General features: G+C 41.1%; 1 protein-coding gene across 5 annotated transcripts; it reads left to right on the top strand.

Moving 5' to 3' along the window:
• Positions 1-867: 867 nt before the first annotated feature.
• On the top strand, positions 868-20,899 carry LOC137605354 (disintegrin and metalloproteinase domain-containing protein 23). 5 transcript variants are annotated; one of them, XR_011037737.1, is made up of 26 exons: positions 868-1,112; positions 1,713-1,930; positions 2,354-2,430; positions 5,768-5,831; positions 6,666-6,748; positions 6,876-6,939; positions 7,136-7,208; positions 8,161-8,225; positions 9,018-9,083; positions 9,234-9,302; positions 10,000-10,166; positions 10,541-10,625; positions 10,730-10,817; positions 11,869-11,920; positions 12,846-12,945; positions 13,030-13,101; positions 13,185-13,271; positions 13,364-13,444; positions 13,560-13,610; positions 13,709-13,956; positions 14,465-14,584; positions 14,721-14,889; positions 16,195-16,306; positions 16,767-16,857; positions 17,623-17,713; positions 19,645-19,676. XR_011037737.1 is itself a non-coding variant. In XM_068329985.1 (26 exons), the coding sequence occupies exons 1-26, from the start codon at positions 1,037-1,039 to the stop codon at positions 19,688-19,690; spliced, it is 2,346 nt and encodes a 781-aa protein (XP_068186086.1). In that variant the 5' UTR covers positions 868-1,036; the 3' UTR covers positions 19,691-20,899. The 5 variants fall into 5 exon arrangements, 4 of the variants coding, with proteins under 4 accessions (XP_068186086.1, XP_068186087.1, XP_068186083.1 ...); XM_068329985.1 differs by lacking the exon at positions 16,767-16,857 and having other exon boundaries at positions 13,709-13,772; positions 13,851-13,956; positions 19,645-20,899; XM_068329986.1 differs by lacking the exon at positions 17,623-17,713 and having other exon boundaries at positions 13,709-13,772; positions 13,851-13,956; positions 19,645-20,899.
• Positions 20,900-27,105: the final 6,206 nt, after the last annotated feature.

The following is a 27,105-nucleotide window of genomic DNA, read 5'->3' as shown; positions in this document are numbered from 1 at the left end:
ACCGTTCAATTTATTTCTTCCGTTTTCTTTTTTTTTCTTTTATAATGGCAGGTGAGATAGAAAGATGAAACAAAAATCAGATTACTAAGGCGGCAAAGGGGATGAAAATGAGATGATGACCTTGACAATTTCAATTTTTGTACACTCAGGAACCGAATAAGATAGTAAGACGAGGGAGAAGGCCAGTGTAAGACCATAGATCAAAGCTATTGCTTTGATCTACCTATGCACTAGCTTTGATCTATGGACAGGAGACACAACTTCAACTGTTCAGGTGCTGTGCCTGGAGTACAAAACATTTCACACAGTCAGTAGCTGGTCCTCTGGATTGATGAAGAGGCTAATGAGTGGTCCATCAACCAACCCCATGGGTTATTGAGGGGTAATAATGAGGGGCTCATTACTGGACATGCCATTCTTATGCACCCCTATCCCAGCACCAATCTTTGACTCTTTTCTTCTAAGTTTGTGTTCAGTTCAGAATTGGGTGTTCATTTGAAGATGAAGACCTATCAGCTGTATCCAGAAAACTGTGTAGGACTACTCACAAAAACAAGGCAGGTGTGACTACATGCTGGATTAATGAAATGATCTACAGTATATTGACTGAACCCACACTCCCGTCAGTGTGAGGGGGTCATGTCCTGTTTTTCAGTAGGTGATGAGATTATGTGCTTCTCAGGTCACCTGCCAGGCCTCAATGTAGCCCAGGAGGGAGGAAGGACATCCTGTTTGTGCGCACCGAGAAGGAATCTGCTGGGTGACTTCCATTAGCTGCCTGGCCACCGCCTTCTTTCTGCTCCCTCCGCACCTCCCTACCCTTCTCCCCCTCCATCCACTTTCTCCTCCACAGCCGCTACTGCAGCAGCAGCAGCAGCAGCAGCAGCATCATCAGCATCAGCAGCATCCCGGTACCTCCAGCATTCATGAATACATCCCACTGCGCGCGGCGCCACCTCCACGCCACGATGGGCCGGAAGCTATGGATCGTGTTGATGTGTTGATATTGGGATATTTCAGCTATCAAATATGAATCATGTATGTGATATTTCTGGCCACTGTGTTCGTCAGCATCCTTTCGCCTCGGCTTCTTTCATCACTAGCGTCATTCGGTACGTATTGTAAGAAGAGCCTGTTCCTTTGACTTTAACCACATTCAATTTTACATTTTACTTTTCTGCATTTGGCCAAAAATGATATTTGACGATGTGCTGTCAGTGCACAGCATCGCTGTTTCCTGGATCGAACGTATGAAGATGCGACGTCTATAACGTGAGGGTGTATGGGGCAGCTTCCAGCGCCTCTTGGGTTCAAAATAAAGCTCTTTATTTTACGCACCGCGCTTAAATGTAAAGTCTATTCACCTGATGTTGGGTGCTGTTTGAAGCTTTGTACATCAGTGTCCTATTACACGCTATGTTTATCTGTCATCTGTTTTTCACTTTGGTCATAAGGACATCAAAAGTACCCTTAACCAAATAAAGCAATGCATGTATTATTTATTCTAAAACAGCTTAACATCCATTTGTGGTTGTCAGTGTACTACAGAATGTACCCAGCCTTATTCAGCTGGAGAATTACAATGAATCCCTCTTCACTTGCTTCAGGATTATCAATGTGTGTCATGAATAAAGGATGACAGCTGACTTCTTTGTGTGCACAAGAGGACCGGTCGGGTTTTTCATGTCTGTGCGGTGGATCTTCTCTCGTAGCTTCTCAAGAAGTAGAGGACAAGATTGAGAGGGACGCAGTGCCAGCCCTGCCGAAGCAACAGGCGACTGCAGCACCTGCTACAGACAACAGAACACACCATGCAGCAGAGCATGTGATCACCTACCCCTCACGGCTGATCTACTACCTAAATGAGGACTTGGAGAGTACCTACCATGACCTGGACACCCGGGCAAAGAACCAAGCTCCAGAGGGCAAGGTAAGCCTGAGGTGGAAATTAAGGGAATATGACACGGGTGCTGTAAGAAGGTAGTTCTTAGAAATATGATTTTCCTCAATATAAAGAGTGTTTGGTTACTTAGTAACCTACTGTTTGATCAATTCTGTGTTTTAAGTCCACAATTAGGCTTTTATTACCACCCATATCCTTTATGTAATTTTTCTGCACAATGTCAGGCAAGTCAAAGATAAGATCCCCATTATGGTACATTCACAGATAAGCCCTGGTGTTTATTAGCTGGAGCGATGCCAGAGCAGTGATGCTGACAGAGGCCTTTCATCCAGGACAGTTCCTGTACATTACCATCTGCTGTTTGTCCACCACATCTGCTTTTTGTGCACTGTGACGTGGATGCTGTGAAGTTATCATCATCTGCAGTGACAGCTCTTTTCTCCCTCGCAGGCAGTCCATCTAGCCCAAGCCAGTTTCCAGTTGGAGGCATTTGGCTCCAGATTTGTCCTGGATCTAGCATTGAATAAGTAAGTCTGGCTCATCTAATCAGACAGTAATTTAGTTTAGCTGGAAAAACATCTTTTATAGTCAGCCACTGTGACCATTAAAGAAAAATACAATATGTGTAGCTCTCTATGCAAGGGACTACTGGGGACTATGTCTTGTATTTTCTTTTAGTTTGACTCAAAGATGTGACTGTAAAAGGATTCAGGTAAAAAAAAATTGCGCTTATTCTGAAAGTGTCAGGATTCTGATGCAGCTAGCTTGGTGACTGTCATCAAATACATGAAGTGAGTAGAACCCATGGAGTCACCACACACACCCTTAGGGGAAATATAGACCTAAACCAGAATTTCCTTGTGGTTTCTTGTGAGAGTAATTTGTGTCTCACAAAGCTGTGTCTGCTGTCAAGGTCATTCTGACAGAAATATGCAGATGGTTGAAAATCACAGAACGTCAGCAGACTGTCCTTATTGATTCTGAGGTGAATGAGAGGTGATGTAGACCTTGTGCGAAAAAATTTTGCTTTAACACTTCCACTCTGATGAGTATTATTAAAAGGGTATTATATTTCTCATTGCAGGTGTGTTTAATTTTAGCAGTTTAAAAGCAGGGCTGGCGTAAGCTACTGTAAATCTGTGTCGTAAGACGTATTTTGTAGGAAAAACTTGAGGTTGGCAAGAACGACAGTGAACAATGGGTTGGAGAAAAGCACAAAAGATGTGGTTGTTGAGCAAACCTGTGGTCACAGCTGCTGACATCTGATATTATAATACTGAAAACGCATCAAACATCACAAACACAATCAGTGTGAGACTCCGAAACAGTATAATAGCTATGCTGCATTGACAGACAATGTGGTGTTGGCTCAACACAAAGCTCAAGTTGGGCAGATGCTGAGCGAACATGACTTTAGCTTTCACATCATTCAGTGGTTGGTTTACGAGAAAGTGAAGCCTTCGCTGGCGACTGGACTCAGTAAAGTAATCTTTATTGAGAAAGTTGTTCCACGGACTGTGGTCGCTGTCTCCTCCTGAGGCGAGGGGCTTCGGACACTCAATGGTATCGATTCACTCCTTTCACATAGCAGGTCCACGCATGCAGAGGCTTAATGCACATGTGAACAAGGACTTTGAGATGCTAATTGAATTCCAGCTTCCCTTAATATGATTCAAACCTGGAATATGTCTTGAAATACAGCAACATTGTTATCGTCATGGCGGGGTGCTCTTAGACGTTTTGACTCGATTATTCCTGTGGTTATATTTTTATTCCATATTCAGTCTATGCTTTAGCAGCCTTCTGCTCCTCCTTATTATGAAAGTCGCTGTCATTAACCATAGTTAGTTTCATACTCGCTTTTTTACTCCTGAAATACCACCATCCATGTTACTGTCATACTTTTCATTAATTTCACCACTTTCAAAATTGAAAGTTTAATCATGTCTGTTGAGGACATTGTTATCTGCTTTTCTGACGAACGCAACGAGCTAACACACTATAATAATACTGATGTTCTTCTTTCTCTATAGCGGTCGCATCAAATATCATCAGAGAAATTTTCCAATTACAGATTTTGTCAGTTATTTGCAACAACTACTATGTGTCATGTACAAATATACAAGATCAAGTAATACAAGCAGTACAATTATTAATTTTATATGAGCTCAATGTTGTTTGGGGAACCAGTAAAGCTAGTGCAAGTGTGTTATCTGTCTCCAGTGCTTCCATCGCATTTCATATCTTCAATGTGGGAAACTTAGCAGGGTTTATTGTCATGTATGTTGTGTAAATGTGCACATATTGTCTGTGGCTCTTTATGTAGCATGAACCACAAACCTCTCGTCCCATCACTCCTAGCCCACGCTAGACCAACACACAGTCCATCATGCTGAACAGATGTCATTTTGTTCCCTGTCGAACACAACAAGAAGGCGAAAAGAAATGGCTCTGATGTAAACTTAATATCGATGTTTGTGTGCTGCTGGTTATTTCTGATTTATTAGTGTCTGAGAAGTAGGGTTTGAGCTCTTCTTGGTGTCGTCGCTGTGACGATACAGATCTAAATATAGATAAGTGTGCAACCTGCCAATGGGTGCCGCTTTTGTGAGCTCGACTCTCACTGAAACTTGGACTGCAAAGCAAGGAAGTCGTATTTCTTCCTCTCACAACTGATTTAAATCTTATATTGCCAGATATATTACTGGCCTATCATCAGAGTAACACTTTATTTAGACTAAGGGCATATTGTTCCCACGTGTTGGAGTTAAGCCACATGCTGCTACAAGACTTCTGATCTGGCGCCAGACGTGGGACCTCCTGCAGGGTCTGGTCTTTCCTCTGTCTCACTTCTCCCTGCTACTAATGCTGCATTGTGACAATCAGAGAGGATTCATGGTTCACACATACTCTTACAGATACTGAAACACACATGCACTTCAAACTACACATACATTTCGCGCATTGCTTACTCCATCCTGCCCCTCCATGCTGTCCACCACTCTCACACATGCTCATACAAACACCAATGCACTCAGCCGGAGCCCACTCTCCCCACCCTGCCTCATCTGTCAAGCTATATATAGCCCCTCACTCAGGAATCTCTCACAGACGCCGCTCATGTCTCGATTCTACTAATAATGCTTTGCTTCCTGCTTACATGCCACGGAGCATCTTTCAGAAATGTCGTCCCTCTCACCGATCCATGACGTACATCCCTTTATCTTGGGCGGCGGCGGCGGCGCCACTAAATTCCCACTGAGAAGAGGATGTTTGCTATTTACAAGGTTACAGTACTCTGGAAAAAAAAAAAAAGCGCCATAGTGGCCGATATGTCAGTCTCTTGAAGTCGGCTATCAGCTAACAGATTGGTGAAGGATGCTGACTCAAGCAGCAGGAACTGGCCAGAGGACTGTTGAGTTCAAGGTGAAACCACGTCCTTGAAATTGTTTATCACGTAACAAGTTATTCGTCGCCGTTCCTGTTATTTGTGCTTTTTCAGATCCATGCAGAGTGTAATTTTGGATGATTTAATAGATTCTATAGTTTAAAATTTAAATCCCACGTTAGAAAATTCCTGTCATGTTCAGACACATTCTGTCTGTGATAACGGATTACTTGTACATCTAGCTGCTTCCTGAGGGAAGGTCATATTTAATAAGTGGACTCCATTTTCAGGTACGCTTTGGGATTGTTTTGCTCACTTGTGACGAGTCTTCTCGTGTGAAGGTTGGACTGAGCAGCACTCACCGCTGGTTAGAACCCAGATGAGTCAGAAAGCAGAAAAACAGACTCTTTTGTGTGTATTTTGTTCACTGCATCACATGTATCCACCCTAACCAAGTAAAATCTATTTATTCACAGTGACTTGCTGTCTTCAGATTATGTTGAGATCCACTTTGAAGGGGGAAAACCCGTTTTGTCAAAGGTAATGTCGCCTCTGTAACTAAAGTGTTACAAAGCCCCTCTTTCTGGTTTGAGTGTGTTTGTTTTTTGTTTGTTTTAGACTGTACATTCTGTCCTTTTGTTTCCATTTTGTCCAGTCTGGCTTATTATCTGTGAAGCAAAAGGCACAGATAAGCTTCACCTCGTCTTTAGAAAACAAAGGGATAAATTCCTGTAAATCAACTCACGTTGTTAGCCTTTGTCAAGCTTGCTATTAATGACACACAGACAGGTGGATTTACGTAGGTAGATTAAAATGTGAAAGTTTATGTTTTTCCATAGAACAGAAGGGAAGCAATCGAGGGATGGGGGGGGGTGGGAAGGGAGGAGTGTGAGATGGCTTCTGCTGCTTCTGCTGCTGCTGCTGCTGCTGCTGATTCAGGCTGGGCTGGGCTGGGTATACTCTCGCTGAATCAGCAGGGTTTCACTCCCCTGCATCCTCCTGCTGGTGCTCTGGTCACGTGACGAGGGAGAGCAGACCCTCTGCAGTGTCGGCGCAGTGTAGGATGGCTGAAGAGAGGAGGGACAGACAGGAAGTAGGAATGAGGAGGAATAATGTCCACTACTCACCTTGGCTCTCGGTTGCTGGGTCACAGATAGTACCAGGATCCACATTGCAATGCCTGAACAAACACCCTCCCCCCCGCAGAAATATCTTGCAAACATAGCAAATCTGCATCTGTTAGACAACCTGGTACCTCCGAGGAGATGTGAGAAGACTCTTCTGATTAATGGCATGTTCATCATATCATGACTAGACTGTGTCCATGTGTGCACACATGAATATTGCATTGGTCTCCGATGGTTCTGTCCTCAGGGTGGTGAACACTGCTACTACCACGGCCAGGTGAGAGGTAACGACATCTCCCGTGTGGCTTTATCCACCTGCAACGGCCTGCAGTAAGTGAACAGCGGAGTTGCGTGTCATACTCGCCATCTGCAGAATTCAGTGCAGACACTCATCTCTGGTGCTATTGACTTAATATCGACTGTCTTCTCTCCCTTTTCATCTCTCTCTGCCCGGCAGTGGGATGTTTGACGATGGAGTGTATATGTACCTAATTGAACCCTTACAACAGACTCATTCGATTGTAAGTTATTCCTGTCGCAGAGGAAGAAACGTACGACGCACGCAGTGTCGTAACAGTTATCCACATCTGCTTTTAATGCTCTATTCTATTTGAAAATTTAAATCACACATTTTGTGCAGCAATACTGTGTGCCAGTGCCAGTGACTACTTCAGTACCTCTTTAATCTTTTAATACTTGTTTGACTCTTCCTCCCAGGATACAGCTGCAAGGCCTCACAAATTAAAAAGAACAGCCTCCTTTGACTGGAACAATGAGTCAGAGGAACAGGGTAATGGTTTCCATCAATGTCATCCATCGTCTTACATAACATCCTATATCAGTCCTCCACCTCTGGCCATCACCACACCCTTCTTAACCCTGACCTCCCTCATGTACAGAATATAACATACAACTTCTGAATTCTGAGGTCATAGCAGCAAGAATGAACCTGTCAGTGGTTAAAAAAAAATAGAAGAAACACGCTAATGGATGTTAGAGCTGAACACTTTATTATATGTTGTTTTTATTTGGTGGAAAGTGTAAATAATTGTGGATATGTAATTCTCCAGTGTTAGATCTTGATGTTGACAAATGGAATAAGTTTTGCCGACTTAGTTTTCACCAAGCATTAGATCTTGTATTTGTCAGAACTGATACCAAGAGGAAATGGGACCCAAAGGCACAACCTGCAACGAAAAGGGTGTGGATAAAAACAAAGCATTCCGTGAAACATTTTAGTAAATGTGTAATTCATTCTGAATCGGTCAAACATACCACAGGCAAAAAACTTAAGAGTCCTAACTGGGAAAACCTAAATCTAACACTAGGATCAGGTTGGTGAGGACGACATAGAGGAGTGTCACAAAAACCACAGAAAGAAGGGGGTCCTCAGACTCAACACGATGGTCGGGATAATGAGGCACAGGAGAAGACAGCCAGCGAGGGTGGGGGGGACATATGAGAGCAGGAAGTCAAAACAGATGTAAGGAAAAATAAGAATGAAAATATGACCAGAACTGGAGGTGTGTCAGCATTGCTTTGAAATTGATCATTTTGCTAATTATAATGTCTCCAGTGATCATACTTAATCTGATGGAGTTTTTAATTGTGAAACAATTTTGGACATAATGGGAAATGAGGAAAGCACCTCTCCATAGGCTTGAGTTAATGTGAGGGTTATTCTCTACTGTAATTTCTTAATATGTGTGTTGAAGTTTTGTGTGTTTGTTGTGTGTTTGCAGTTGAGGAGGAGCTCTTCTCGGAGACGGATGGCTTGTCCTGGCTGAAGCGCAGGAAAAAGCGAGCAGTGAGTGTTGATTGCACTCGTTTGTGAAGTAACCAAACAAACCTGGGTTTGCTCACACTTGAACTGTCATAAAAAGGGGCTAATAACAGTAATAGTGTACATAACAGAGCCCGGTTTGTGTTCATGATGGAACAGTTGAAAGGAAACACACTGCTTTGTAATTACCTTGGCCATGAAAGCATTGTTTCTGTCTGTGTTGGTTCTCTGACTGTCTGTTGGCAGGATTCCTCTTAAATCACAAACAAATTTTAATGAAATGGATCGTCTTCTGTTCCACAATTATTTTTAAAGGATTCTGTAACAATGTGTGAGAGACAAATAGAAGATTTTTTGAATAAAGGCACAAATGTTTGGACTCAAATCTTATGAAAACAGTCCCGTAAGTTCTACCACTCATCAGATTCTGGTCTCGGTCCAAGTAGCACTGCAGATCTGGTGACTCCGAATGCTTAAATTTATAGGACTCATGGAAAACTCAATACTGTGAGAAAACAAATAATACTACAGAGTCACACAGATGATACTGCTCATACAGTTAGTGTCAAATTTAACACTTTGTCAAAAGTTACTGAACTAAATTTAGAAGAATTTCTGTGTTGGTGAAATTTTGTTCTTAATCGATAACAATATCAAACCAGTAATGGAACAAATTTGACTCCAAATTCTGGGGTCAAGGAGTTATATGACGGAGGTCAAATTGCGACAGGATTATTTCTTTTAGGTGCATCGAGCTGCCTTGAAGGACCTGCGCACTAACTGAATGTGTTTTGTGTGTTGCATTTCATTTTGCAGATGCCACGCAATATATTTGAGGAAATGAAGTACTTGGAGATCATGATTGTCAGTGATCACAGTATGGTACGTGTTGTCACTCAAAGCAACAACAAAAAAATGTCTTCTGCCACCTTTGACTTTTTCATCCTTTATAGCAAGTCATCACGTAACCCCTCATCAACTCATTGATATTTACCTTTGCCTTGTTTTGTTTTTTTCTCATCATGTCTACAGTATAAGCGACACAAAACCAAGCAGCACACGAGAAATTTTGCCAAGTCAGTGGTGAATCTTGTGGATGCCGTGAGTAACATTAAATGTGCAGCATGTGCTTTATAGAGATCATTTTACATTTGACACTTCCTTTTGTATGAGCTGCCATCCTGATGTGACAATTTCTGCATTTCTGCACATTTCTGTGTCTGTCAGATAGATTGACACAAAACATAACAATCACTTTTCCCCAAGATTTAATCTCAGTCATAAACCTTTTGACACCAACGGCAGGACTACTTTAGATTTTTTTTTTGTGCAAATTTGAGCATGTTAACATGCTAAAATATGACGTTAATCATAGAAACCCATGTCAGCATTGTTGTTGTTATTGTGATTGAGACTCTTAACTTATATTTAGCAAAACAGCCTCAGAGCAACCAGCATCACTCTGTAGACTACATCTTTCATTCACTCACTGTCTACCATTTGTTCCGCTTATGGCGGGTCGCGGAGACTCTTCTTATAGTTTCTTGTTATTTTTATGCCTCTCTACAGTGGATTCCAAAGGTTCACTTCTTTTGGAAATATTCAAGCCACTTGTCTATATGTTGTATCCATGTTGTATAAGGCATTAAGAGAATGATACCTCCCAAATATGTCAAAGATCTCCTTGGGTGTCCGTCCTCAGAGACATTCAGATTAGCAGCCAGTATTTTTCTCCTCTTTGCGTCTTTCTATCTCTCTCACCTGCCTTCCTTTATGTCTCTGCATGTTTTACTGGCAGGTCTTCAAAGAGCAGCTCCACACGCGTGTGGTGCTGGTTGCTGTGGAGATCTGGACAGACAAGGATCACATCCCAATCAGTGTGAGGCCACTGGAAATGCTCCGGGATTTCTCTAAGTATCGACAGCAGAGCATCAAACACCGTGCGGACGCTGTGCACCTCATCTCGCAAGTTCCTTCTTTGTTTAATGAACAACTTCAATCACTTGTTTTTAGCTGTACGTCTTCAGTGAAATGCACCAGTGGCAGGGAATCCATGATATTCATGTGGATTTATTTATTTTTATTGCCAGTCATGACCTAGGTTTGATAAATGTAAAAACCTGACTCTACTCTTCAGTAGCTGGGAAGATCCGAAATGTGTTGAATGGATGAAAAAAATTCTGTATGAAATAACTTCTTAACTCTATGTCATTTTTATGCACGCTTTGAGCTTATCCTCGTAATGCTTTATGCATATGTATTTCCTATAGTTACTTTTGAAGTGTTTTAATCTTCTGTCTGTTATTCATGTCGATCTCTAACTTCCGTTTTTCCTGCAGCAATGTGACCTTTCACTACCGCAGAAGCAGCGCAGCATACTTTGGAGGCATGTGTTCTTCCAGCCGTGGAGTAGGGGTCAATGAGGTCAGACGTGTTGTCTAATGGATCATCATTCTTTCCATCCATACTGCAACGCAGTGTGTGTGTGACTGCAGGAGGATAATCCCTGGTCTTTACTCTGTCCACAGTATGGCCACACTTTGGCTATGGCAATTTCTTTGTCCCAGGGCCTGGCTCAGAACCTGGGCATCCAGTGGGACCCTGTGTCCAAGAGAAGTATTAATCACACGCACGCCGTTATGGTCTGAGTCAAGATCACATGTTTATAACAACCAGCTGTTTTTCACTTGTACTTATATCTCTGTAACTGTTACTGTCTCCAAGAAGAAGAAACATTTTCTCATTGAAACTGTCGTCTGAGGGGTCTGCGGATTGACCATGGTAGTCTGAACGATAGTATAGATAGATAGATAGATAGATAGATAGATAGATAGATAGATAGATAGATAGATAGATAGATAGATAGATAGATAGATAGATAGATAGATAGATAGATAGATAGATAGATAGATAGATAGATAGATAGATACTTTATTAATCCCAGAGGAAATTGTATGACGAGATAAGTACAATAAAGCAGGTTTATTGTTTTCTCTTAAATGCTACAGCAGTGACTGTTGGTTAAAAGCAGATAACTACAAGGGATAGTCTTAAAATAATACATTAACCATTTGCAAATTACTTGGTAAAAAGTGGGATTCTCTAGGATTTGATGTTCAGACACTTAAATGTCTCTGAAGCAGCAGCAGATGGCCCCTGTAAAGCAAACTGTCTGCGCTCACCTCTTATCTATGCCAGAAGTGACAGATGGGGCGATGGACTGATTATCTTAGAAAAGCTGATCCAAAAGTAAATGCAGCTGAGTCAGGCTTAAGACAGATTTATGCCATTAGCTTGAGATCATAAGATCATCTTATCAAAGTGGTTAATGAGGTAAAGTCATTAAAAACTGCCATGTCTGAAGAATGCAAACTTTCACTACCGGAGTGATCCCTCTTATTTCACAGAACCAGCTGAGTATGACAAGTGATTTTGTGGATTATGAATAAAATATTTAAGTCAGGGAATTCATGGTTAATCATCTGAATGCTTTTGAAATCAGGTACTTCATCCAAGAAGATTGCTGGTACTCTCTGACTTGAGTAGAAATAACACATTAATATATTTATTTCAACAGTTTAGGTTTAATCTTTCTCTTTCTACACATCCTGTCTCTGTCTGTCCTCTTCTTACTTTGGTTGTCCTGTTCCCTCATTCCTGTTTGCAGAGGAATGTGGTTGTGTTGAGATGTGGACCGGTTGCATAATGGAGGACACTGGGTAATATATAACACACACACACACACACACACACACACACACACACACACACAGGGTTAGGGTCAGGGTTGGGCTTAGGGAGGTATCGTAGTTCAACCAGAGGGAAAGAATATAAGCCTTTGCAGTTAACATTTGTGACATCACTCATTTATAACTAATTTGCAGTGCTGTACTGTATTTTAATGAAGACCATTGATTCCCAGACCCTGGACAGTGCAGTACCATTCAATCATTTTAACCGCAGCCGTGCCCAGACAGCCTTTGAAAATACTCACCACAGGTTAATGAGAAAGAAAGGGTCCACAGAGAATCTGACCGTGGTTCTAGCCCCTTCTTCATTGTATGTGCTTGTCCTTTACAAGATGGAACAAATTAGCTGCTTTATTCCTGAAAGTCTGAGTAAAAAGTTTCATTGAGTTGTGAGATGGCACCTTGCACACCAAGCAGCACATTTAGATTAAAAGCTCCAGAATCAATATAAAGGAATCCCAAAGCAAAACAGTTCTCATTTATTGATTTTTATTTTTTTTTTTTATACCACAAGCTTCTTCATCTATCAAAATCAACATCAGGCTCATTACAAGCAGTTAACAGTTTGGATGTTAACACCTGAACAGCTGGTAGTTTCCTGAAACGTAGTAGACTCAGGAAAAAGCAAATGTATCCGGGATTGTTGGGAAATCACATGAACCAAAAAACCTTCCAAAAGTGTTAAAATACAGGCAGTGATGCTCATTATATGAGTACGTTCATGACATGTTAGCTGTACAAAACAATGAAAATACAACAAAAATACATTCAGTTGTCATGCTATCGGCTCATTAGAGATGAATCTCCAAATAACATTTTAAACCCTTTCTCCATCCTCATAGATTATTGGTCAGTTCTTTCTGATCAGTTATTATCTAATTTTCTCTCTCCTCAGGGTCCAGCATCCACGTAGATTCTCCAAATGCAGCATCACAGATTTCAAGGACTTCCTCAAGAAAGGGGGCGGCTCGTGTCTTTTTAACAGGCCCACCAATGTTAGACCCTCACAACTCTTTTGCATGTCACATCTGTCAAGAATCACTCGCCACACCCTGACTTTTTCTCGCTTCTTCTGGCAGCTGTTCGAGACAACAGAATGTGGCAATGGATTTGTAGAAGTGGGAGAGGACTGCGACTGTGGAGCCAGATCGGTGAGTTTGTTGTTCTACAGGAAGTCTGGTTCTTTTCGTTTGTTCCCTCAAACTGATGAAGCTCCTTCTTCGTCTATTTCAAGGAGTGCTACAAGGAATGCTGCAAAAAGTGTTCCCTCGCCAACGGGGCGCACTGCAGCGATGGTCCATGCTGTAACAACACCTGTCTGGTATGAGATTGCGCTTTAGTTCCACTTTTAAAGCACACAATATTATCTGTACTTTGGAAACTTAATTCATATTTTACTTGGTTTGTTGCTAGTTTTATCCACGAGGTTACAGTTGCCGCTATGCTGTGAACGACTGTGACATCACAGAAACCTGCTCCGGGGACTCTGGACAGGTATTCTTGTGGAGCACTGTTATTTCCATTTTCTTCATGTCTCAAACCGTAAACACTTTGCACACCAAATATGATGCATATGGTTAAGATGTCTCATACTTATGACTGTTTTCAGTGTCCTCCTAATCTTCATAAACAAGATGGTTACCTGTGTCAGATAGCCCAGGTATGCAGGCTGATGACATTTAAAACATCTTGGTCCAAAAAAGAACCCAGAGAAGTATCAGACTGAGATGTGTTTTATATATCTAATTCTGTCTGAAGGGTCGCTGCTACAATGGAGAGTGCAAGACCAGAGAGGCCCAGTGTAAATACATTTGGGGGCCAAGTAAGATTAAAGTATCCTTGCATATGCTGCATGAAAATAGATATTCATTGCAGCTCAGCAGTCTTCTCCTCTCCTCAGAATCCGGAGGCTCAGAGAAGTTCTGCTATGAGAAGCTGAACACAGAGGGCACAGAGAAGGGAAACTGTGGAAAGGATGGAGACAAATGGATTCAGTGCAGCAAACAGTGAGTTTCAAAGAAAGAGAAATTAAATTAACACCGGTATTTCCTTTATGCATTTCAGACAGACTTTAGTGTTTCTCTGTCATCTTTCATTCCTAACAATGGAGGAGATTAAGACTTTGGAGCCGACCAACTGAGGTCAAAAAGGCACAAAGCTCACAGGAACAATAAAATAAAAGAGTTTCATAAAACTCATGAACTCATTCCAGCTGAAAATAAATTCAATGTCTGACCCTGAAAGGACAGCAGAATAAATGTATTTGCACATTTAGAAACAGTAGATTTTCTCTGCAGATCTTTTTTAGAGAAATTTAATTCAACCACATGTGTGGTGAGAGCAAATGGACAACTATAACAGAATAAATGAATGCAATTATGTGGTTATGTTAAAAAAAAAAGTGTTTTAAAATGGGATTTAAAAGTCATGATCGATAAGGAAGAGTTGATAAGATGAAATCTTCTAAGGGGAAGGTTGGAACCTGAACAGATTGCTCCCTGTTGTCTTTTTCAGCGATGTGTTCTGTGGGTATCTTTTGTGTACCAACATTGGCCGTAACCCTCGAATTGGAATTATAAAAGGAGATATTACTCCAGCTTCCTTCAATCATCAGGGCAGGCTGGTAGACTGCAGGTAAACAACACAACATGACCCATGCATGACCTGGAAACCTTCAGAATTCACATTAAAATGAGATCAATATTGTTGAAATTGATCTTATTATTTCTTCTTTCCTTGCATCATGTCTCTGTCTGTTGTATCCTCACAGTGGTGGTCATGTCCTCTTGGATGATGAGACTGATTTAGGCTACGTGGAGGATGGGACTCCCTGTGGGCCGTCAATGATGTGCCTTGACCGCAAGTGTCTGCCCATCCAGTCACTGAACATGAGCACCTGCCCTACAGGACCTAATGGACAGGTGTGCTCGGCCCACGGGGTGAGTCCTGGTGTAAATTAACCCGTAACTTACGCTTTGCTCATTGTGGTGAGGTTGTTTGCAGTTCATTAAGTCGTAAACAGAAGACAGTATTCAAGCTGAAGAAACACAGACGGGCTTTCTGGAAGTGCCAACTAAATCATAAGCTGTCAACAAAATCAGCTTAAAACTACAATTAATGGATTTCTTACAGAAAATGCAGTGAAATCATTGCTGGGACTTTAAAATTTGATAAAGTCTTAATAAAGTCGAAATAAGAAGGGCCAAAGCGTCCTCTTTTTCCTGAGGAGACTGAGGTCCTTAAACGTTTCTAACACTATGCTGAGGACGTTCTACCGGCCTGTGAGGTCCATTGCTTTACTCTATCCTGTGGTGTGTGGGGCAGTGGTCTGAGGGTGGGGGACGCCAACAGACTGGATAGACTGATCCAGGGCTGGGGACTTTTTTGGAGTACAGTTAGACTCTCTTACTGTAGTGTTGGAGAGGAGAACGTTGTCCAAACTGTGGAACAATGAGTTTCACCCACTGTACAGGACACTTATTGGACAAAGGAGTCCGCTCAGTAATAGTGAGACCCTTCCTAAATACTGAACACCGGAGGAAATCTCTCCTGCCTGTGGCTGTCCAACTGCACAATGCCTCCCTTTGACAGTCATGCAGTGAGGAAGAAGAATGAAGCAAACACTAAAAACTGTATATATGTATTGTTTTATTTGCTCTCTTATTTATGCCTACTTCCTGTAGCTTTTTACTCTTAATACTAAATTCTTTCTTTTATTCTGACTCCATTTGGGGCACTTTCTGGAGCAAAGAATGAACAAAAAGCAATTTCACTTTTTGGGGATCAATAAAGTACTGAATTTTGATTCTGATTCCGAATTTTAGTCATACTGCTCTGAAGAAAAACGAGGAAGTTGAAATATCAGTGTGGCACAATATGAAATTGAACTGTTCACCTGAAGAGGCTCAGAGGTGAAATGCATTGTCTAAAAAAAAAGCAAAGCTCAATGGTAATAATATCAGAGCTTTACTTTAAATATGAATTACTTCAATGGACCGAAAATATATTATATTAATATTACACAGATGAAGTGGATGTTGAGTCAGTAATGTTAAATGTTATTGTTAAACTGTTCTAATAGTCCTGCAGAAACACACAGGGGCCAGCATAAAGGTGTTAGGTGTTATCAAATGTTATACGTTGAGTATGATCTTTGAAGAAGTTGTACTCCAGTGTGTTAGCATTTTTATTTTCAGCTCTTTCATTTTCTGGTTAGCTCATTTATTTCTGTATGATCTTTACAGGTGTGCAACAATGAAGCCACATGCACCTGTGACACCACCTGGGCGGGGACAGACTGTAGCATGCCCGACCCACCTAAAGAGCCTGAGCCCACTCAGGACGAAGGACCCAAGGGTTGGTTTTCACCTCTGACGACCCCGGGTGGCTAATAAGATGAATAACACGGATATTTACCACTCATTTGAATTAGCAGAGACTCGCTATTACGTACAGTATATACTATATGTTGTACTGCAGTATCGCAATGCCAATTCTCAGTCACACTGCTAGATGTGAGTAAGCGTAGATTCTTAGACGTGAGCTTCACAGGTATACAGAGGTCTTACATGACTTCCCATGTAAAATGGCGACTGAAGAAGAACAAAAAACTGTGACATTAGTTTTGTTTCATTCAGAAGATAAAATGAACACATAGCTCTGTTCTATACAGCTGATACGGGGGCAGGGTTTTTTTTTTTAAGGGTTTGGGAAGCATAACAGAGGGAACCGTGTCGCTTCATCCATGACTTTGAAGCAGAAGTCTGCTCTTTGTTTCTGACAGGGTGGTAATAATGCTCCTTTTCCCTCTGCACAGTGAGCGTGGCCACTAACAGGCTGATAGGGGCAGTAGCAGGGACCATTCTGGCCCTGGGGGTGATTTTTGGAGGCACAGGGTGGGGAATAGAGTAAGCATCTTTAACCCTTTCACAGCTCTTCCTCTCATAGTGGTGCCTCAGTGTGCGGGCGGTCTCGTGAGCCGGCCTGAGCCCGTGTGTGCGTCCCGGTGGCTTTGTGTTTTCTTGTGTGTCAGTGACGACCATATAATTGTCATGTGATTGGATGTTTTCAGTGTTGTGTGATTGGATTCTTCCTTTCCTGCCACTTCCTGTTTTTCCCCATTACTATGAGCCTCTTTCTTCATCCTCCCTCTGCTCTTTTCTTTCTCTTTTTCTTAGTTGTTATGTGGTTGCTCCCGTGATCCTCTCCTTTCTGGGGCATGTGGGGCATTTAGATGGAAAACTGTCTGGAAATGTGTCCTAGTTAGTGACCTGGCTTGTCAGTCAGTGGTAGGCTGTGTGGTGACTGGGACCCCTAAAACATTTACTGCTCGTACTGCAGGTCACAAATACACACCAGTCAACAGCTATTTAATTAAACTGGTATAGCGATGGATACCCAGGGTCTACACAACCTTAACAGCCACTGATAAACACTTCCTCACCTGACACCAGAAAAATTAAAATATTCCCAGGGTTGATACTTCATTTTCCTCATGTTACACACTGAAGGGGTCTGAAAAGCATGCAAAAAACATTCAGTCATTTTATTGTAATACTATACTTATGGTTATGTTTTCTGTTCCATGTGAAATCGTCATTGTATAGTTACGTGTTATTTATACAGTAGGAGAGTCTAGAAACTCATGTCTCTTTCCCCATAACCCTTTACAGGTCCTAGTGCCACCAATCTAATAATAGGCTCCATCGCCGGAGCCATCCTTGTGGCTGCCATAGTGCTGGGGGGGACTGGATGGGGCTTTAAGTAAGCAACACACCGCATGCTTCTCCTGCTGCAACTATAGCATCCCTGCTGCTTCTAGACACCAGGGTTTGAGCTCCTGCTACAGAATATGGTCCCCGGGGCGGACAGTACCCAAAGTAAACCATTTTATGCTGAGAAGCACAAGGAAAACACATACGTGAAGCAGTTCATCCAGTATGCAGTCCTGGTTGGTAGAAGAGGATGTGGTTGATCTTCAAGGGTGTAGATGTGTAAAGAGTGATTTGAAGAGACACTGGACTCCATGTGGGGGTCATTTAAGGATCTGTAGCAAAATCTCAAACTGATTGGATAGGCAGAGCTCAATGCTTGACGTGCATGTTCACTTAAGGACATGATAAGAGAGGGGAACAATACTTTTAACATCTAAATGGATAATGTTATGCATAGATTAATGGTTAAAATCGTATTTCCCCATTGAAACTGAAAAGACAGATTAGGATACTTCTGAAAATACAGGAAATGTGCTGTATGACTAATAGTGTGTAAGTTCCAATCTATCTGTAATTAGCCTGCTGTCTTGAGCAACAGGGGTGTTACTCATCTTAGTCTAAATAGACTTAAGCAGTAATAGATATGTACAATTCTGCAGCCAACAAAGCATGCCAGATAAAGCATCATGGTTGTCACCATTAAAAAAGAAAAGAAAAACAACTTTAACATAATAGGAAACAAAGCATTTCTGCATGTTGATTTGCTGATTTGGTGGAGGTCAGTTCATTGCACAAAGGCTGAGCCAAGAATGATTTGGTCCAGGATTTTTCATGCTCTCATCACTTCAATGATCTTTTTCTTAATCCATCACTTGTTTGAGGGTGAGACTTTAAATGGAGTAGTGAGAGCGGCACAAAGACAGAGAAAGAGAGACAGAGAAGCCAGGACCTTATTGTTGGCCGCAGCCTTTGTGCCATGGCTAGCCACACCCACCTCGATGGCCAGTCTCCGCCCTAGAGCAGAGCAGGACTCTCGGACCCGCCCACACCAGCTGCCATTGCTGCCTGCTTCACAGACCTGGTACAGACACGGCGCATTGCACTGCATGAACTACGCACAACAATAGTGCCACCATCAACTGGCCCACTATTGGAACAGGTGCATGACAGAGTGACACAAGCCCCACAACAAGCCACATTACGGGGAGGTTATGCATCACTCCTGCTGTCCTATTCATTGTTGTCCCTCTGTCGTGGTAGTAGTTATTGTTGCTGCCGCTGCTTCTGCTGTGGTTGTTTGTGTGGTTGTTCTTCTCTTTCCCTCTTCTGTAGATGATGTATTTTATGTTAGCTCTCTGAACCCAGGTGGTTATGTTTTGAGTGGAAGTAATGTCTTTCCCATCAACACTGGTAACAAAACACGTCTCCTACACTCGTCCACAGTACGGATGTTGCACGAACGAGAAAAAGACGGCAATAGAGGATATTCATATTCACACACCTTCAAAATGCTCAACCCTTTTTTTTTTCAAAGGTCAATTTATTGTTCTTTTGCCCAACAAACTGGGTTAAAGTTTTTATTTAGACCATTTCAGTCCAATGTCGTGTCATAAGAATATAGAGGAACTTAAACTGAGTGGGTCCTCGGTGTGAAAATGTCTTGCTTACCAAACCATACATACCATCAATCATCATGAACAGGGGATGAAGGTTTGTGATTGTGAATGCCTCTGAATGCCTCAAACATGAACCAGCCTCTCCTCACTTTAATGTCTTCAGTAGTTTGCTTCTAAAATCCTCTAAAAATCCTCAGAATTTTTCAGTTCTTGAACAAAAACATAGTTCCTTGTGTATAGCATTCTATTTAAAAGTCTACTACTGTAAACTGAAGAGAAAAGTGTGGTTTGTTCATGTTTCACTTGCTGTGTCATAGACATAATTATGGCATATTGTGACTCCTATGTCTTTTGTCCTCATAAGAAATGTGAAGAAACGGCGGTATGACCCCAACGCCACAGCCATTTAACCCAAGGAGAGATGGCAATCACAGTTGGACTCCTCCAAGGCTTCCTTTTTTGGCTACCTGACAGCTGGACTGCACTTATTGCTGCTGATCTTTGGCATTAGATTTACTTGAAAAAAACAACAACATAGTGAACATTTGAATAAATTCCATCATAGTGACAATAGAAATACAGCCTTTTCAACTCCACCTCACCCTGATAACAAATCCATACAATCACCCTGATCTCTAGCGTGGCAGGGCTCCTCTTCCATTCATTAGTGCCAGTGCACAGGCGTTCAGGTGGAATCCACACCACTCTTTCACCTGGCATGATTATCCACACAAAGTGTGCTGCTTGCTGGCCCCCCAGCATGAAGAACCCCTTCTGCAGGGCTCTGCACGGCTATGAAAGCTTTGAATATACTGCATAAAACATGCAAAGTGAAAAATTTAATTCAGGAGGTAGTCTGGTAAACACCAAACACTGGAAAGCAGTTAAAGACCCCGTCGCTCACGCTTAGGTTGCTATGGATGCTAAAGGAGGCAGCATGAGAGCAGCTGTAAGGTCAGTGCATTTCACCCAGTGAATGCAAATAAATAAAGCTGTAGATAAATAAAGTCTTCAGTTTTGGCAGCAAGGACATATTTTCCAAGAACATGAATTGCTTTGTTTTTTTATCTTATCATTGTGTATAGCGGGTGTTTTTGGCAACTGCAATTGTGTTTTGGACCAAAATTGTATTTGCACGCTGCATAGCCTTCTACAATTGTCCAGGCAGAGGTCAAAGGTCAGGCTAGACTTATGGTTGTGGACATAGCAGCTGGAGTGAATGAGATCATGTCAGTTCTAGAGGGATTCAGACTGATGTCACGTCAGATTCACAAAATTTTGCCCCTGAAATATCCTCAACAGTGACTCAAAAGCCAAAGAACCTCTCACCTTAACATACAGTATGGATGTTGTTGCACACAGAGCACTTTCCCCTCTGTCTGCAGCCAGCAGTGCCTCTGCTACTGCTGAGGGCATGAAGTCTGTCCATGCAGGCACTCGTCTGTCCAACCAGGTCTCGCATAAAAGTCTTCATCAACACCCACTATACCGGCTTAAACTTCTGCTCTTTTGCATAACATTTTAGTAGAAATCAAGTTCCGCTCTACAGGAAACGCTGCATGCAATCACAATAGTGGGCTTATAACTCTATATGGGAGTCCCCAAATTTGCAAGAAAAATATGCTACAAAAGGTAGGTGCATGTCAACAACGAAAAACATTCAACTTTTATTTACTATGCAAAGAGAGATATTGCACAAAATGGATAATAAGGATCAGTGTTGACATGGAATTACTGATTAGTATAAAACTTATGCTAATTTGTTGATCTTTTATTAGGTCACTTCCAGGTCTAGTTTCTCTCAGCTTCAACATCGGCAGACTATGAATGGATTTAAAAAAAAAAAAAAGAATAATTTTCCAGTGAAAAACGAGAGAGCATCCTTTTACATTTGTGGAACAAAATCATTTTTGTGTGTTTTTCATCTGATCTGATATTTTTAGTCACAAACATGCACAAACACAGACACAAACACAATGTTACGGTGCCTGTACATACTGAGAACTGTACAGTTTCCTTGTGCAGGGCTTTTATTTCCAGTCCAGCTGATGGTTGGTGTGTTCCAGGTGCTGCCATAGCACTGGCATTGTTGTAATACTCCATGTTACTCCATGTTGTCTAGCTCTCACTGCATCATACATTTGGACTGATGAATAAACTACTGACTAATTTTAATTGTGGATTTCTTTGTTTTTCTTTGACAAATCACTGGAAACTGACTTAAAATCAGATAGGGTTGCATGAGAAATGGGTCAATATGAAACACATTAATACATAGAGACAAACAGACAACAACCATGTTACTTATAGATCTGCAAGGGGGCTTGTGCATTCCAGTAACCCTGGAAAGCAATACCGTTGGAAGCTTGCTCCCGGTAGGGTCGCCCATGGCGGGTGACCCTATCCAGGGTAAGTTCCAGACAAACAAAGACCCCAACACGTCAGCATGATGTGAGGTGGCCGCCTCACCAGCCGACTATCCTGCGGAGGGCTAACAACCCACGCAGGAGAAACCCCTTTGTTACAAAACTGACCAGAAAAAGAAGCTGGACGATAATGGAGCCCAGCCTGTCCCCGGCCAACGAATATGGATCAACCTTCATTGTAGGACTTGTGTCGCAACATGAAATTTCCAGACACTCCTTCGCCACGGAGCTGCCACTCCTGAAAGCTCTGCAGCTATAACATCACCCTGGCAGGGCTCTGTTAAAGTACGATGGCAAGGCAAGGGCAAAACAACAGCAGGCGACCACTGCTCCATCTGGAGCGGCCCCAAAAGACGGACAGGCCATTTATGGCTCATCTAGTTGGCTAAACACACAGAAACGGTCCCCCCCCCTTCCCCCAGCTTTGATCTAGTGCATAGCTTTGACCTACCCTGAAAGGTCAAAGCTATGCACTTGTCAGGTACTACTTTCACGGTACCCCGACCTACCCTTCGTGGGATGTTGCAGTCTCTGACTGCCTTGGTTCTTGTTATGTCAGAGTGTGTTTCCCGCTGGGTTCTGCGGCTTCCTCCCACTATCTCTCACTTCCTCGCTGCATTTCAGGTAATTAGCCAGTTCCAGATTGCCTCTAGGTGTGAGTGTATGCGTGCGTGTGGCTCCACAGTACACTGGAGTCGCGCCCAGAGTATACCCTACCTCACACCCCCAGTCAGCTGGGATATGCTCCAGCTCCCAGCGACAGCGGATGAAAATGGAAAATAAATGAATGAATGAATTAAATCAATGAATGTATTGGTAACCTACATGCCGTTTGTCACTTTGTGGTATTGCAGGTTCACATGGTGGGTAAATCTACTAGTATATAAGCAAAGATCATCAAATCACGCAAGCTGATGTTGAGGACTCACGGTTTCTATCTTTGACACGCCAATACTTTTGCATGTGGGTTGGCTCAGGGCTATGATAAGGCTGCACATGCTTTAAATTGAAACCTCATTCAACAATGAATACTCCCCAGACCTCATTCGTTACAGCAGATCAAAAACAAGGTCTGCTTCCCCATTCACTTGAGTTTTGGAAGCCAGTCAGTAGTTGTGGTGGTGGTGGCTAATGACTCTGCTGAAACTGAATGGTGGGATAAATAAAATAGAACAAAAAGCAGCATGCAGCACTGTCATTTTGTTTACTTCTTTATATGCTATCCATTATGCCTAACAAACCCATGATTGGAGCCATGATATTTACTGTTTCCTTCCGAATTATCTATTTTGAATAATTGTTCATTGTTTTGCCTTTTTTACAGACATTTTTATTAGGCTGCTTTTTGCTAGCCCTATTTGATTTGTTATACCATTATTTTGAAGTCTCTCTTGTCAAATGTTGTTTCAAATGCACCCAATAGAAAGTGTGGAGGTGTTACAGTTGACTTACCATTAGTTAAATGATATTGTCAAGTTAGTCTGCTTTGACTCTTCCACCATCTTTCCTATACCCCCTGTCAACAACCCCAGGAGCAGGAATAATCCAATGTGTTCAACAATCTGTTTGACAAGTTTGTAGCTTTGTGGGTTTGTCCCAGTTCGTCCTGTATGGCATTTGCACACAAATAATTCTCAGTTAATCATCATAATCTTTGCCATCCAGCCTCACTTCCTGTCTGTCCTAACTTATATTTTGATTCACAAACTAAAATGGTATTTGTTTGAGTTATAATTAAGGCTTTGCATTGGAAACTGTTTGAAGTCTGCTTCTTTGCATCGTTAGAAGAATGACTGACTGAGTCACACACTCATCTAGTGCATTTAGTGCCGGCTTCTTGCTGTGAAAGTAATTGTGTTTGAGATCAGGTGTGCATGTGACATTTCAGTAAAAGCATAGAAACATAACTGCACCGCTCTTAAAGCGTCCATCTCTGAGCCCGTAACCGCCCAAGATGTTAGACTGTCTTACTGGCCAATACATGATGTTTCATTCAAAAGAAAAAAAGTTATGGTAGTTGTTAATGAATTCTATTTTAAAAAAATGTTTTTTAAAAGTAAGTAGGTTGCACATGGTCAGTAGAAATCATGGTGGCATAAAAACTAGCACAGTCCTCTATAGATGATGCATTATTATTCAGAAATATTAAATAATTTGTTTTTGTCACCAGCTTCCACAGGACTTAGATGTGTGAATATACTTTATATATCTCTTATTTTCTTTTGCAACACATGCTTACTAAACACCCCATAAAGACTGATGTAAAAACAAAGAAAAAAAAAATCATTTGATTGATTCAAATCCACAATTTTAATTTACCTGGATTTCTAAACATGATCTTTTTTTTTTTAGAAATTTAAGACAAAAGTAAAGTTATGATGGAATATTCCAACACGTACATGCACACACATTAATAAAAGTGTTAAGCAGCGATTCCACTCCACAAAAAGGGCGAAGCACTGACGTCAACTAGGACACATCTTATCCAGCAGCCCCAATACCACGGTCTAGTCAGCTGGCCCCGCTCTACGGGTAAGTACACTTCTTTTACGCAAAGTAGTAGACCTGATCTTTACTTAGAATATCAGAATAATTTACTTACATTATTTAAATATTACTATTTAAATTTATTCTTACATTCAGTTGCCTGCTTACACATAGGCCTAAATCTGCATCTTTGGACCAGCAGAACACTGATGAATAATGTTAAACTAAATGTAGAATTCACAACAGGCCCTTTGGTTTGGTTTGAAGAGGTCACAGTTACTAAAGTTGATGAGAAACACCCCACCCTATCCTCCGCAGATGGCCCCAGTGCTCCTGAACATACCAGCAGCCGCGGTGTTTTTACTGGGCTGCGTGTGTGCCATCCCGCATCAGGACCAAAAGACGGGTCCCGTGGATCCGCTGGCGGTGCCCCGAGCGAACCCGAGCTGCTGGGAAACCTCCTCAGCCAGGCTGTTGGAGATGCGCTCCCCGAGGATCGCTGACACGGTGCCCGCCTTCTGGGACCTGATGGTGGGCCTCAGGTCATCCGATAATAGCAAACACACGGCGCTGTTCTGGGACCTAGCCCGGGTCTTCTGGGACCTGTATTTGGACTGCGTGGTGTCCAGGACTCACGGGCTGGGGCGGAGACACGTCACGGCTGTGCACTCCCTCATCACCGATAGTAAGGGTCTACTGTATTATTATTATTATTATTATTATTATTATTATTATTATTATTATTATTATTATTATTATTATTATTATTATTATTATTATTATTATTATTATTATTATTATTATTATTATTATTATTATTATTATTATTATTATTATTATTATTATTATTATCAATATTAATGTTATTGATAATATTATTGCTATAATTTACTGCATGTCGGATGAATGATCTTAAACGAAGGAACGTGAAAACAAACTGCTTTCAAGTACGTACTTTGAAGTACTCAACTTCAAAATTACCATTTGAGTCTGCACACTGGAAACCTGCAGTTACATGAAGTCATTCAAATTAAATAGTTCTTGAGCAACTTAAAATGTTGCTTGAAAATATAAAATTAGAAATAATAATCAAATTATACATCAAGGATACAGAGGAGCCATTCAGTGACATGAGGTTACTTGATTAATTTTTTTTTCCTAATACTTTTACATTTCTTATTTATGTCTTAGCTCTTATAAGGGATATGGAAACTATTCTCAAAGCTGTAGGCAGAAGAAAACTAGTTGTATGTTCTCAAATGATAAAATTGGAATTTTAGAATTTCAGGATCCTTGGTTTGAATGATGAACAGTGGATTTAAATTTTGCTGTGACTCACTTATTGAGTCCTTAAAATACGTTCTAACAAATGACAACACAATCTATACAATAAATGCTTTCTAGTTGTTTTACAGTTTTAGTTGCCCTAACACTGCAACACAGAAGGAAGTACTATAACCTTAATAAAACTGCTTAAATAGTTGATTTCATCCGATGCTCATTGATAATCTCAATTTCTTAAAATTCATGAGTGACTTGTAGAAACACAAACATACCCATGACAGCCTTTAAAGTGAAGTCTTGTTATTTGCTTCTATTTTTATTATTTTATTTATTTAGGAATTCATAATAACAGATTAGTATGAAAAATACAAAATCTTGTTCCATCATGATATACTGTACATGTACTGCAATAATAATGAACTTATCTAAAAATATATTTTAGCCTGTGTAATGTGTGGTGCTACCGTCACTGTTTTCTGTTAGGATACCTTGAACACATTATGATATTTTTGAATGTTTGAAAAGGTAAAAATAATAGTTGAGTTGAAATTTTGAGGCATGATTTCTATGAACACTGTTAACAGTCTGTTAACAGTCTGCTTACTGTATGTGTGACTGTGGTGTGTGTGTGTGTGTGTGTGTGTGTGTGTGTGTGTGTGTGTGTGTGTGTGTGTGTGTGTGTGTGTGTGTGTGTGTGTGCGTGTGAATGGGGCGGGGGGGGGCTATAAGTGTCACTTTTTATTGTTGTATGTTTCATTATTTTATCACATTTTATCTTGTGAAGCACTTTGAGTTGCATTTTTTCTGTATGAAAAGTGCTATATAAATAAAGTTTGATTTGCTTTTACTTGATTTGATTTATACATAAAAATTTTACTACATTAAAAATATAGAATACTTTTTATAATACATTTACTATACAATATCTGAGCACTTTTCGACTCTGGGGTTAAAATGATTGTTTTGGTTTTAAAACATAATTTTGCTTTGTGGTTCTATTGGATTGTTATTATGACAGAAAGTAATTGAATTCAGTTTGAGGCTCCACAGATAAATAAACACACCTACTTAATACTTAATTTGTGTGTGTGCGTGTGTGTGTGTGTGTGTGTGTGTGTGTGTGTGTGTGTGTGTGTGTGTGTGTGTGTGTGTGTGTGTGTTTGTTTGTATGTTATAGAATCCTTCAAGATAAACCAGTCAGGATCAAACTCCCAGGCGTGGCTCAGTGTCAGAGTTCACCGCAAAGGACACTTCAAGACTCTGAGGACCAAAGTGGATTCCAGTGCACACTATCACAAATAATTCACATTATTTCTGCATCAATTGCTTTTATTATGCTATGTGTTTCTATAAAAAATATGTTGCCGTGTTTGGAGTTATGAACAGGTCAAGACATATCTGGTTATATTGTTTTTATTTCATTTACATTTCAAAAATAAAAAAATTATTTATCGTGGCTGTAGATTTTTCATTCTCACTCTCCAACTGTTCTATATGTCTAAAAATCTCCTTAAAACATAAATAAGCTGTCAACCTGTGTATCTTACATGTCTTTTTTTCCTACGGCGTTACAAACCATCAGGAAATATTACTAATATTCATGTTAGTAACATTCTGCATAATGTACG

This window comes from Antennarius striatus, chromosome 12 (assembly GCF_040054535.1).
Source record: "Antennarius striatus isolate MH-2024 chromosome 12, ASM4005453v1, whole genome shotgun sequence".
Classification (NCBI taxonomy): Eukaryota; Metazoa; Chordata; class Actinopteri; order Lophiiformes; family Antennariidae; genus Antennarius; species Antennarius striatus.
The sequence above is the reverse complement of the archived record's forward strand: the minus strand, read 5'-3'. Positions and strand labels throughout refer to the sequence as shown.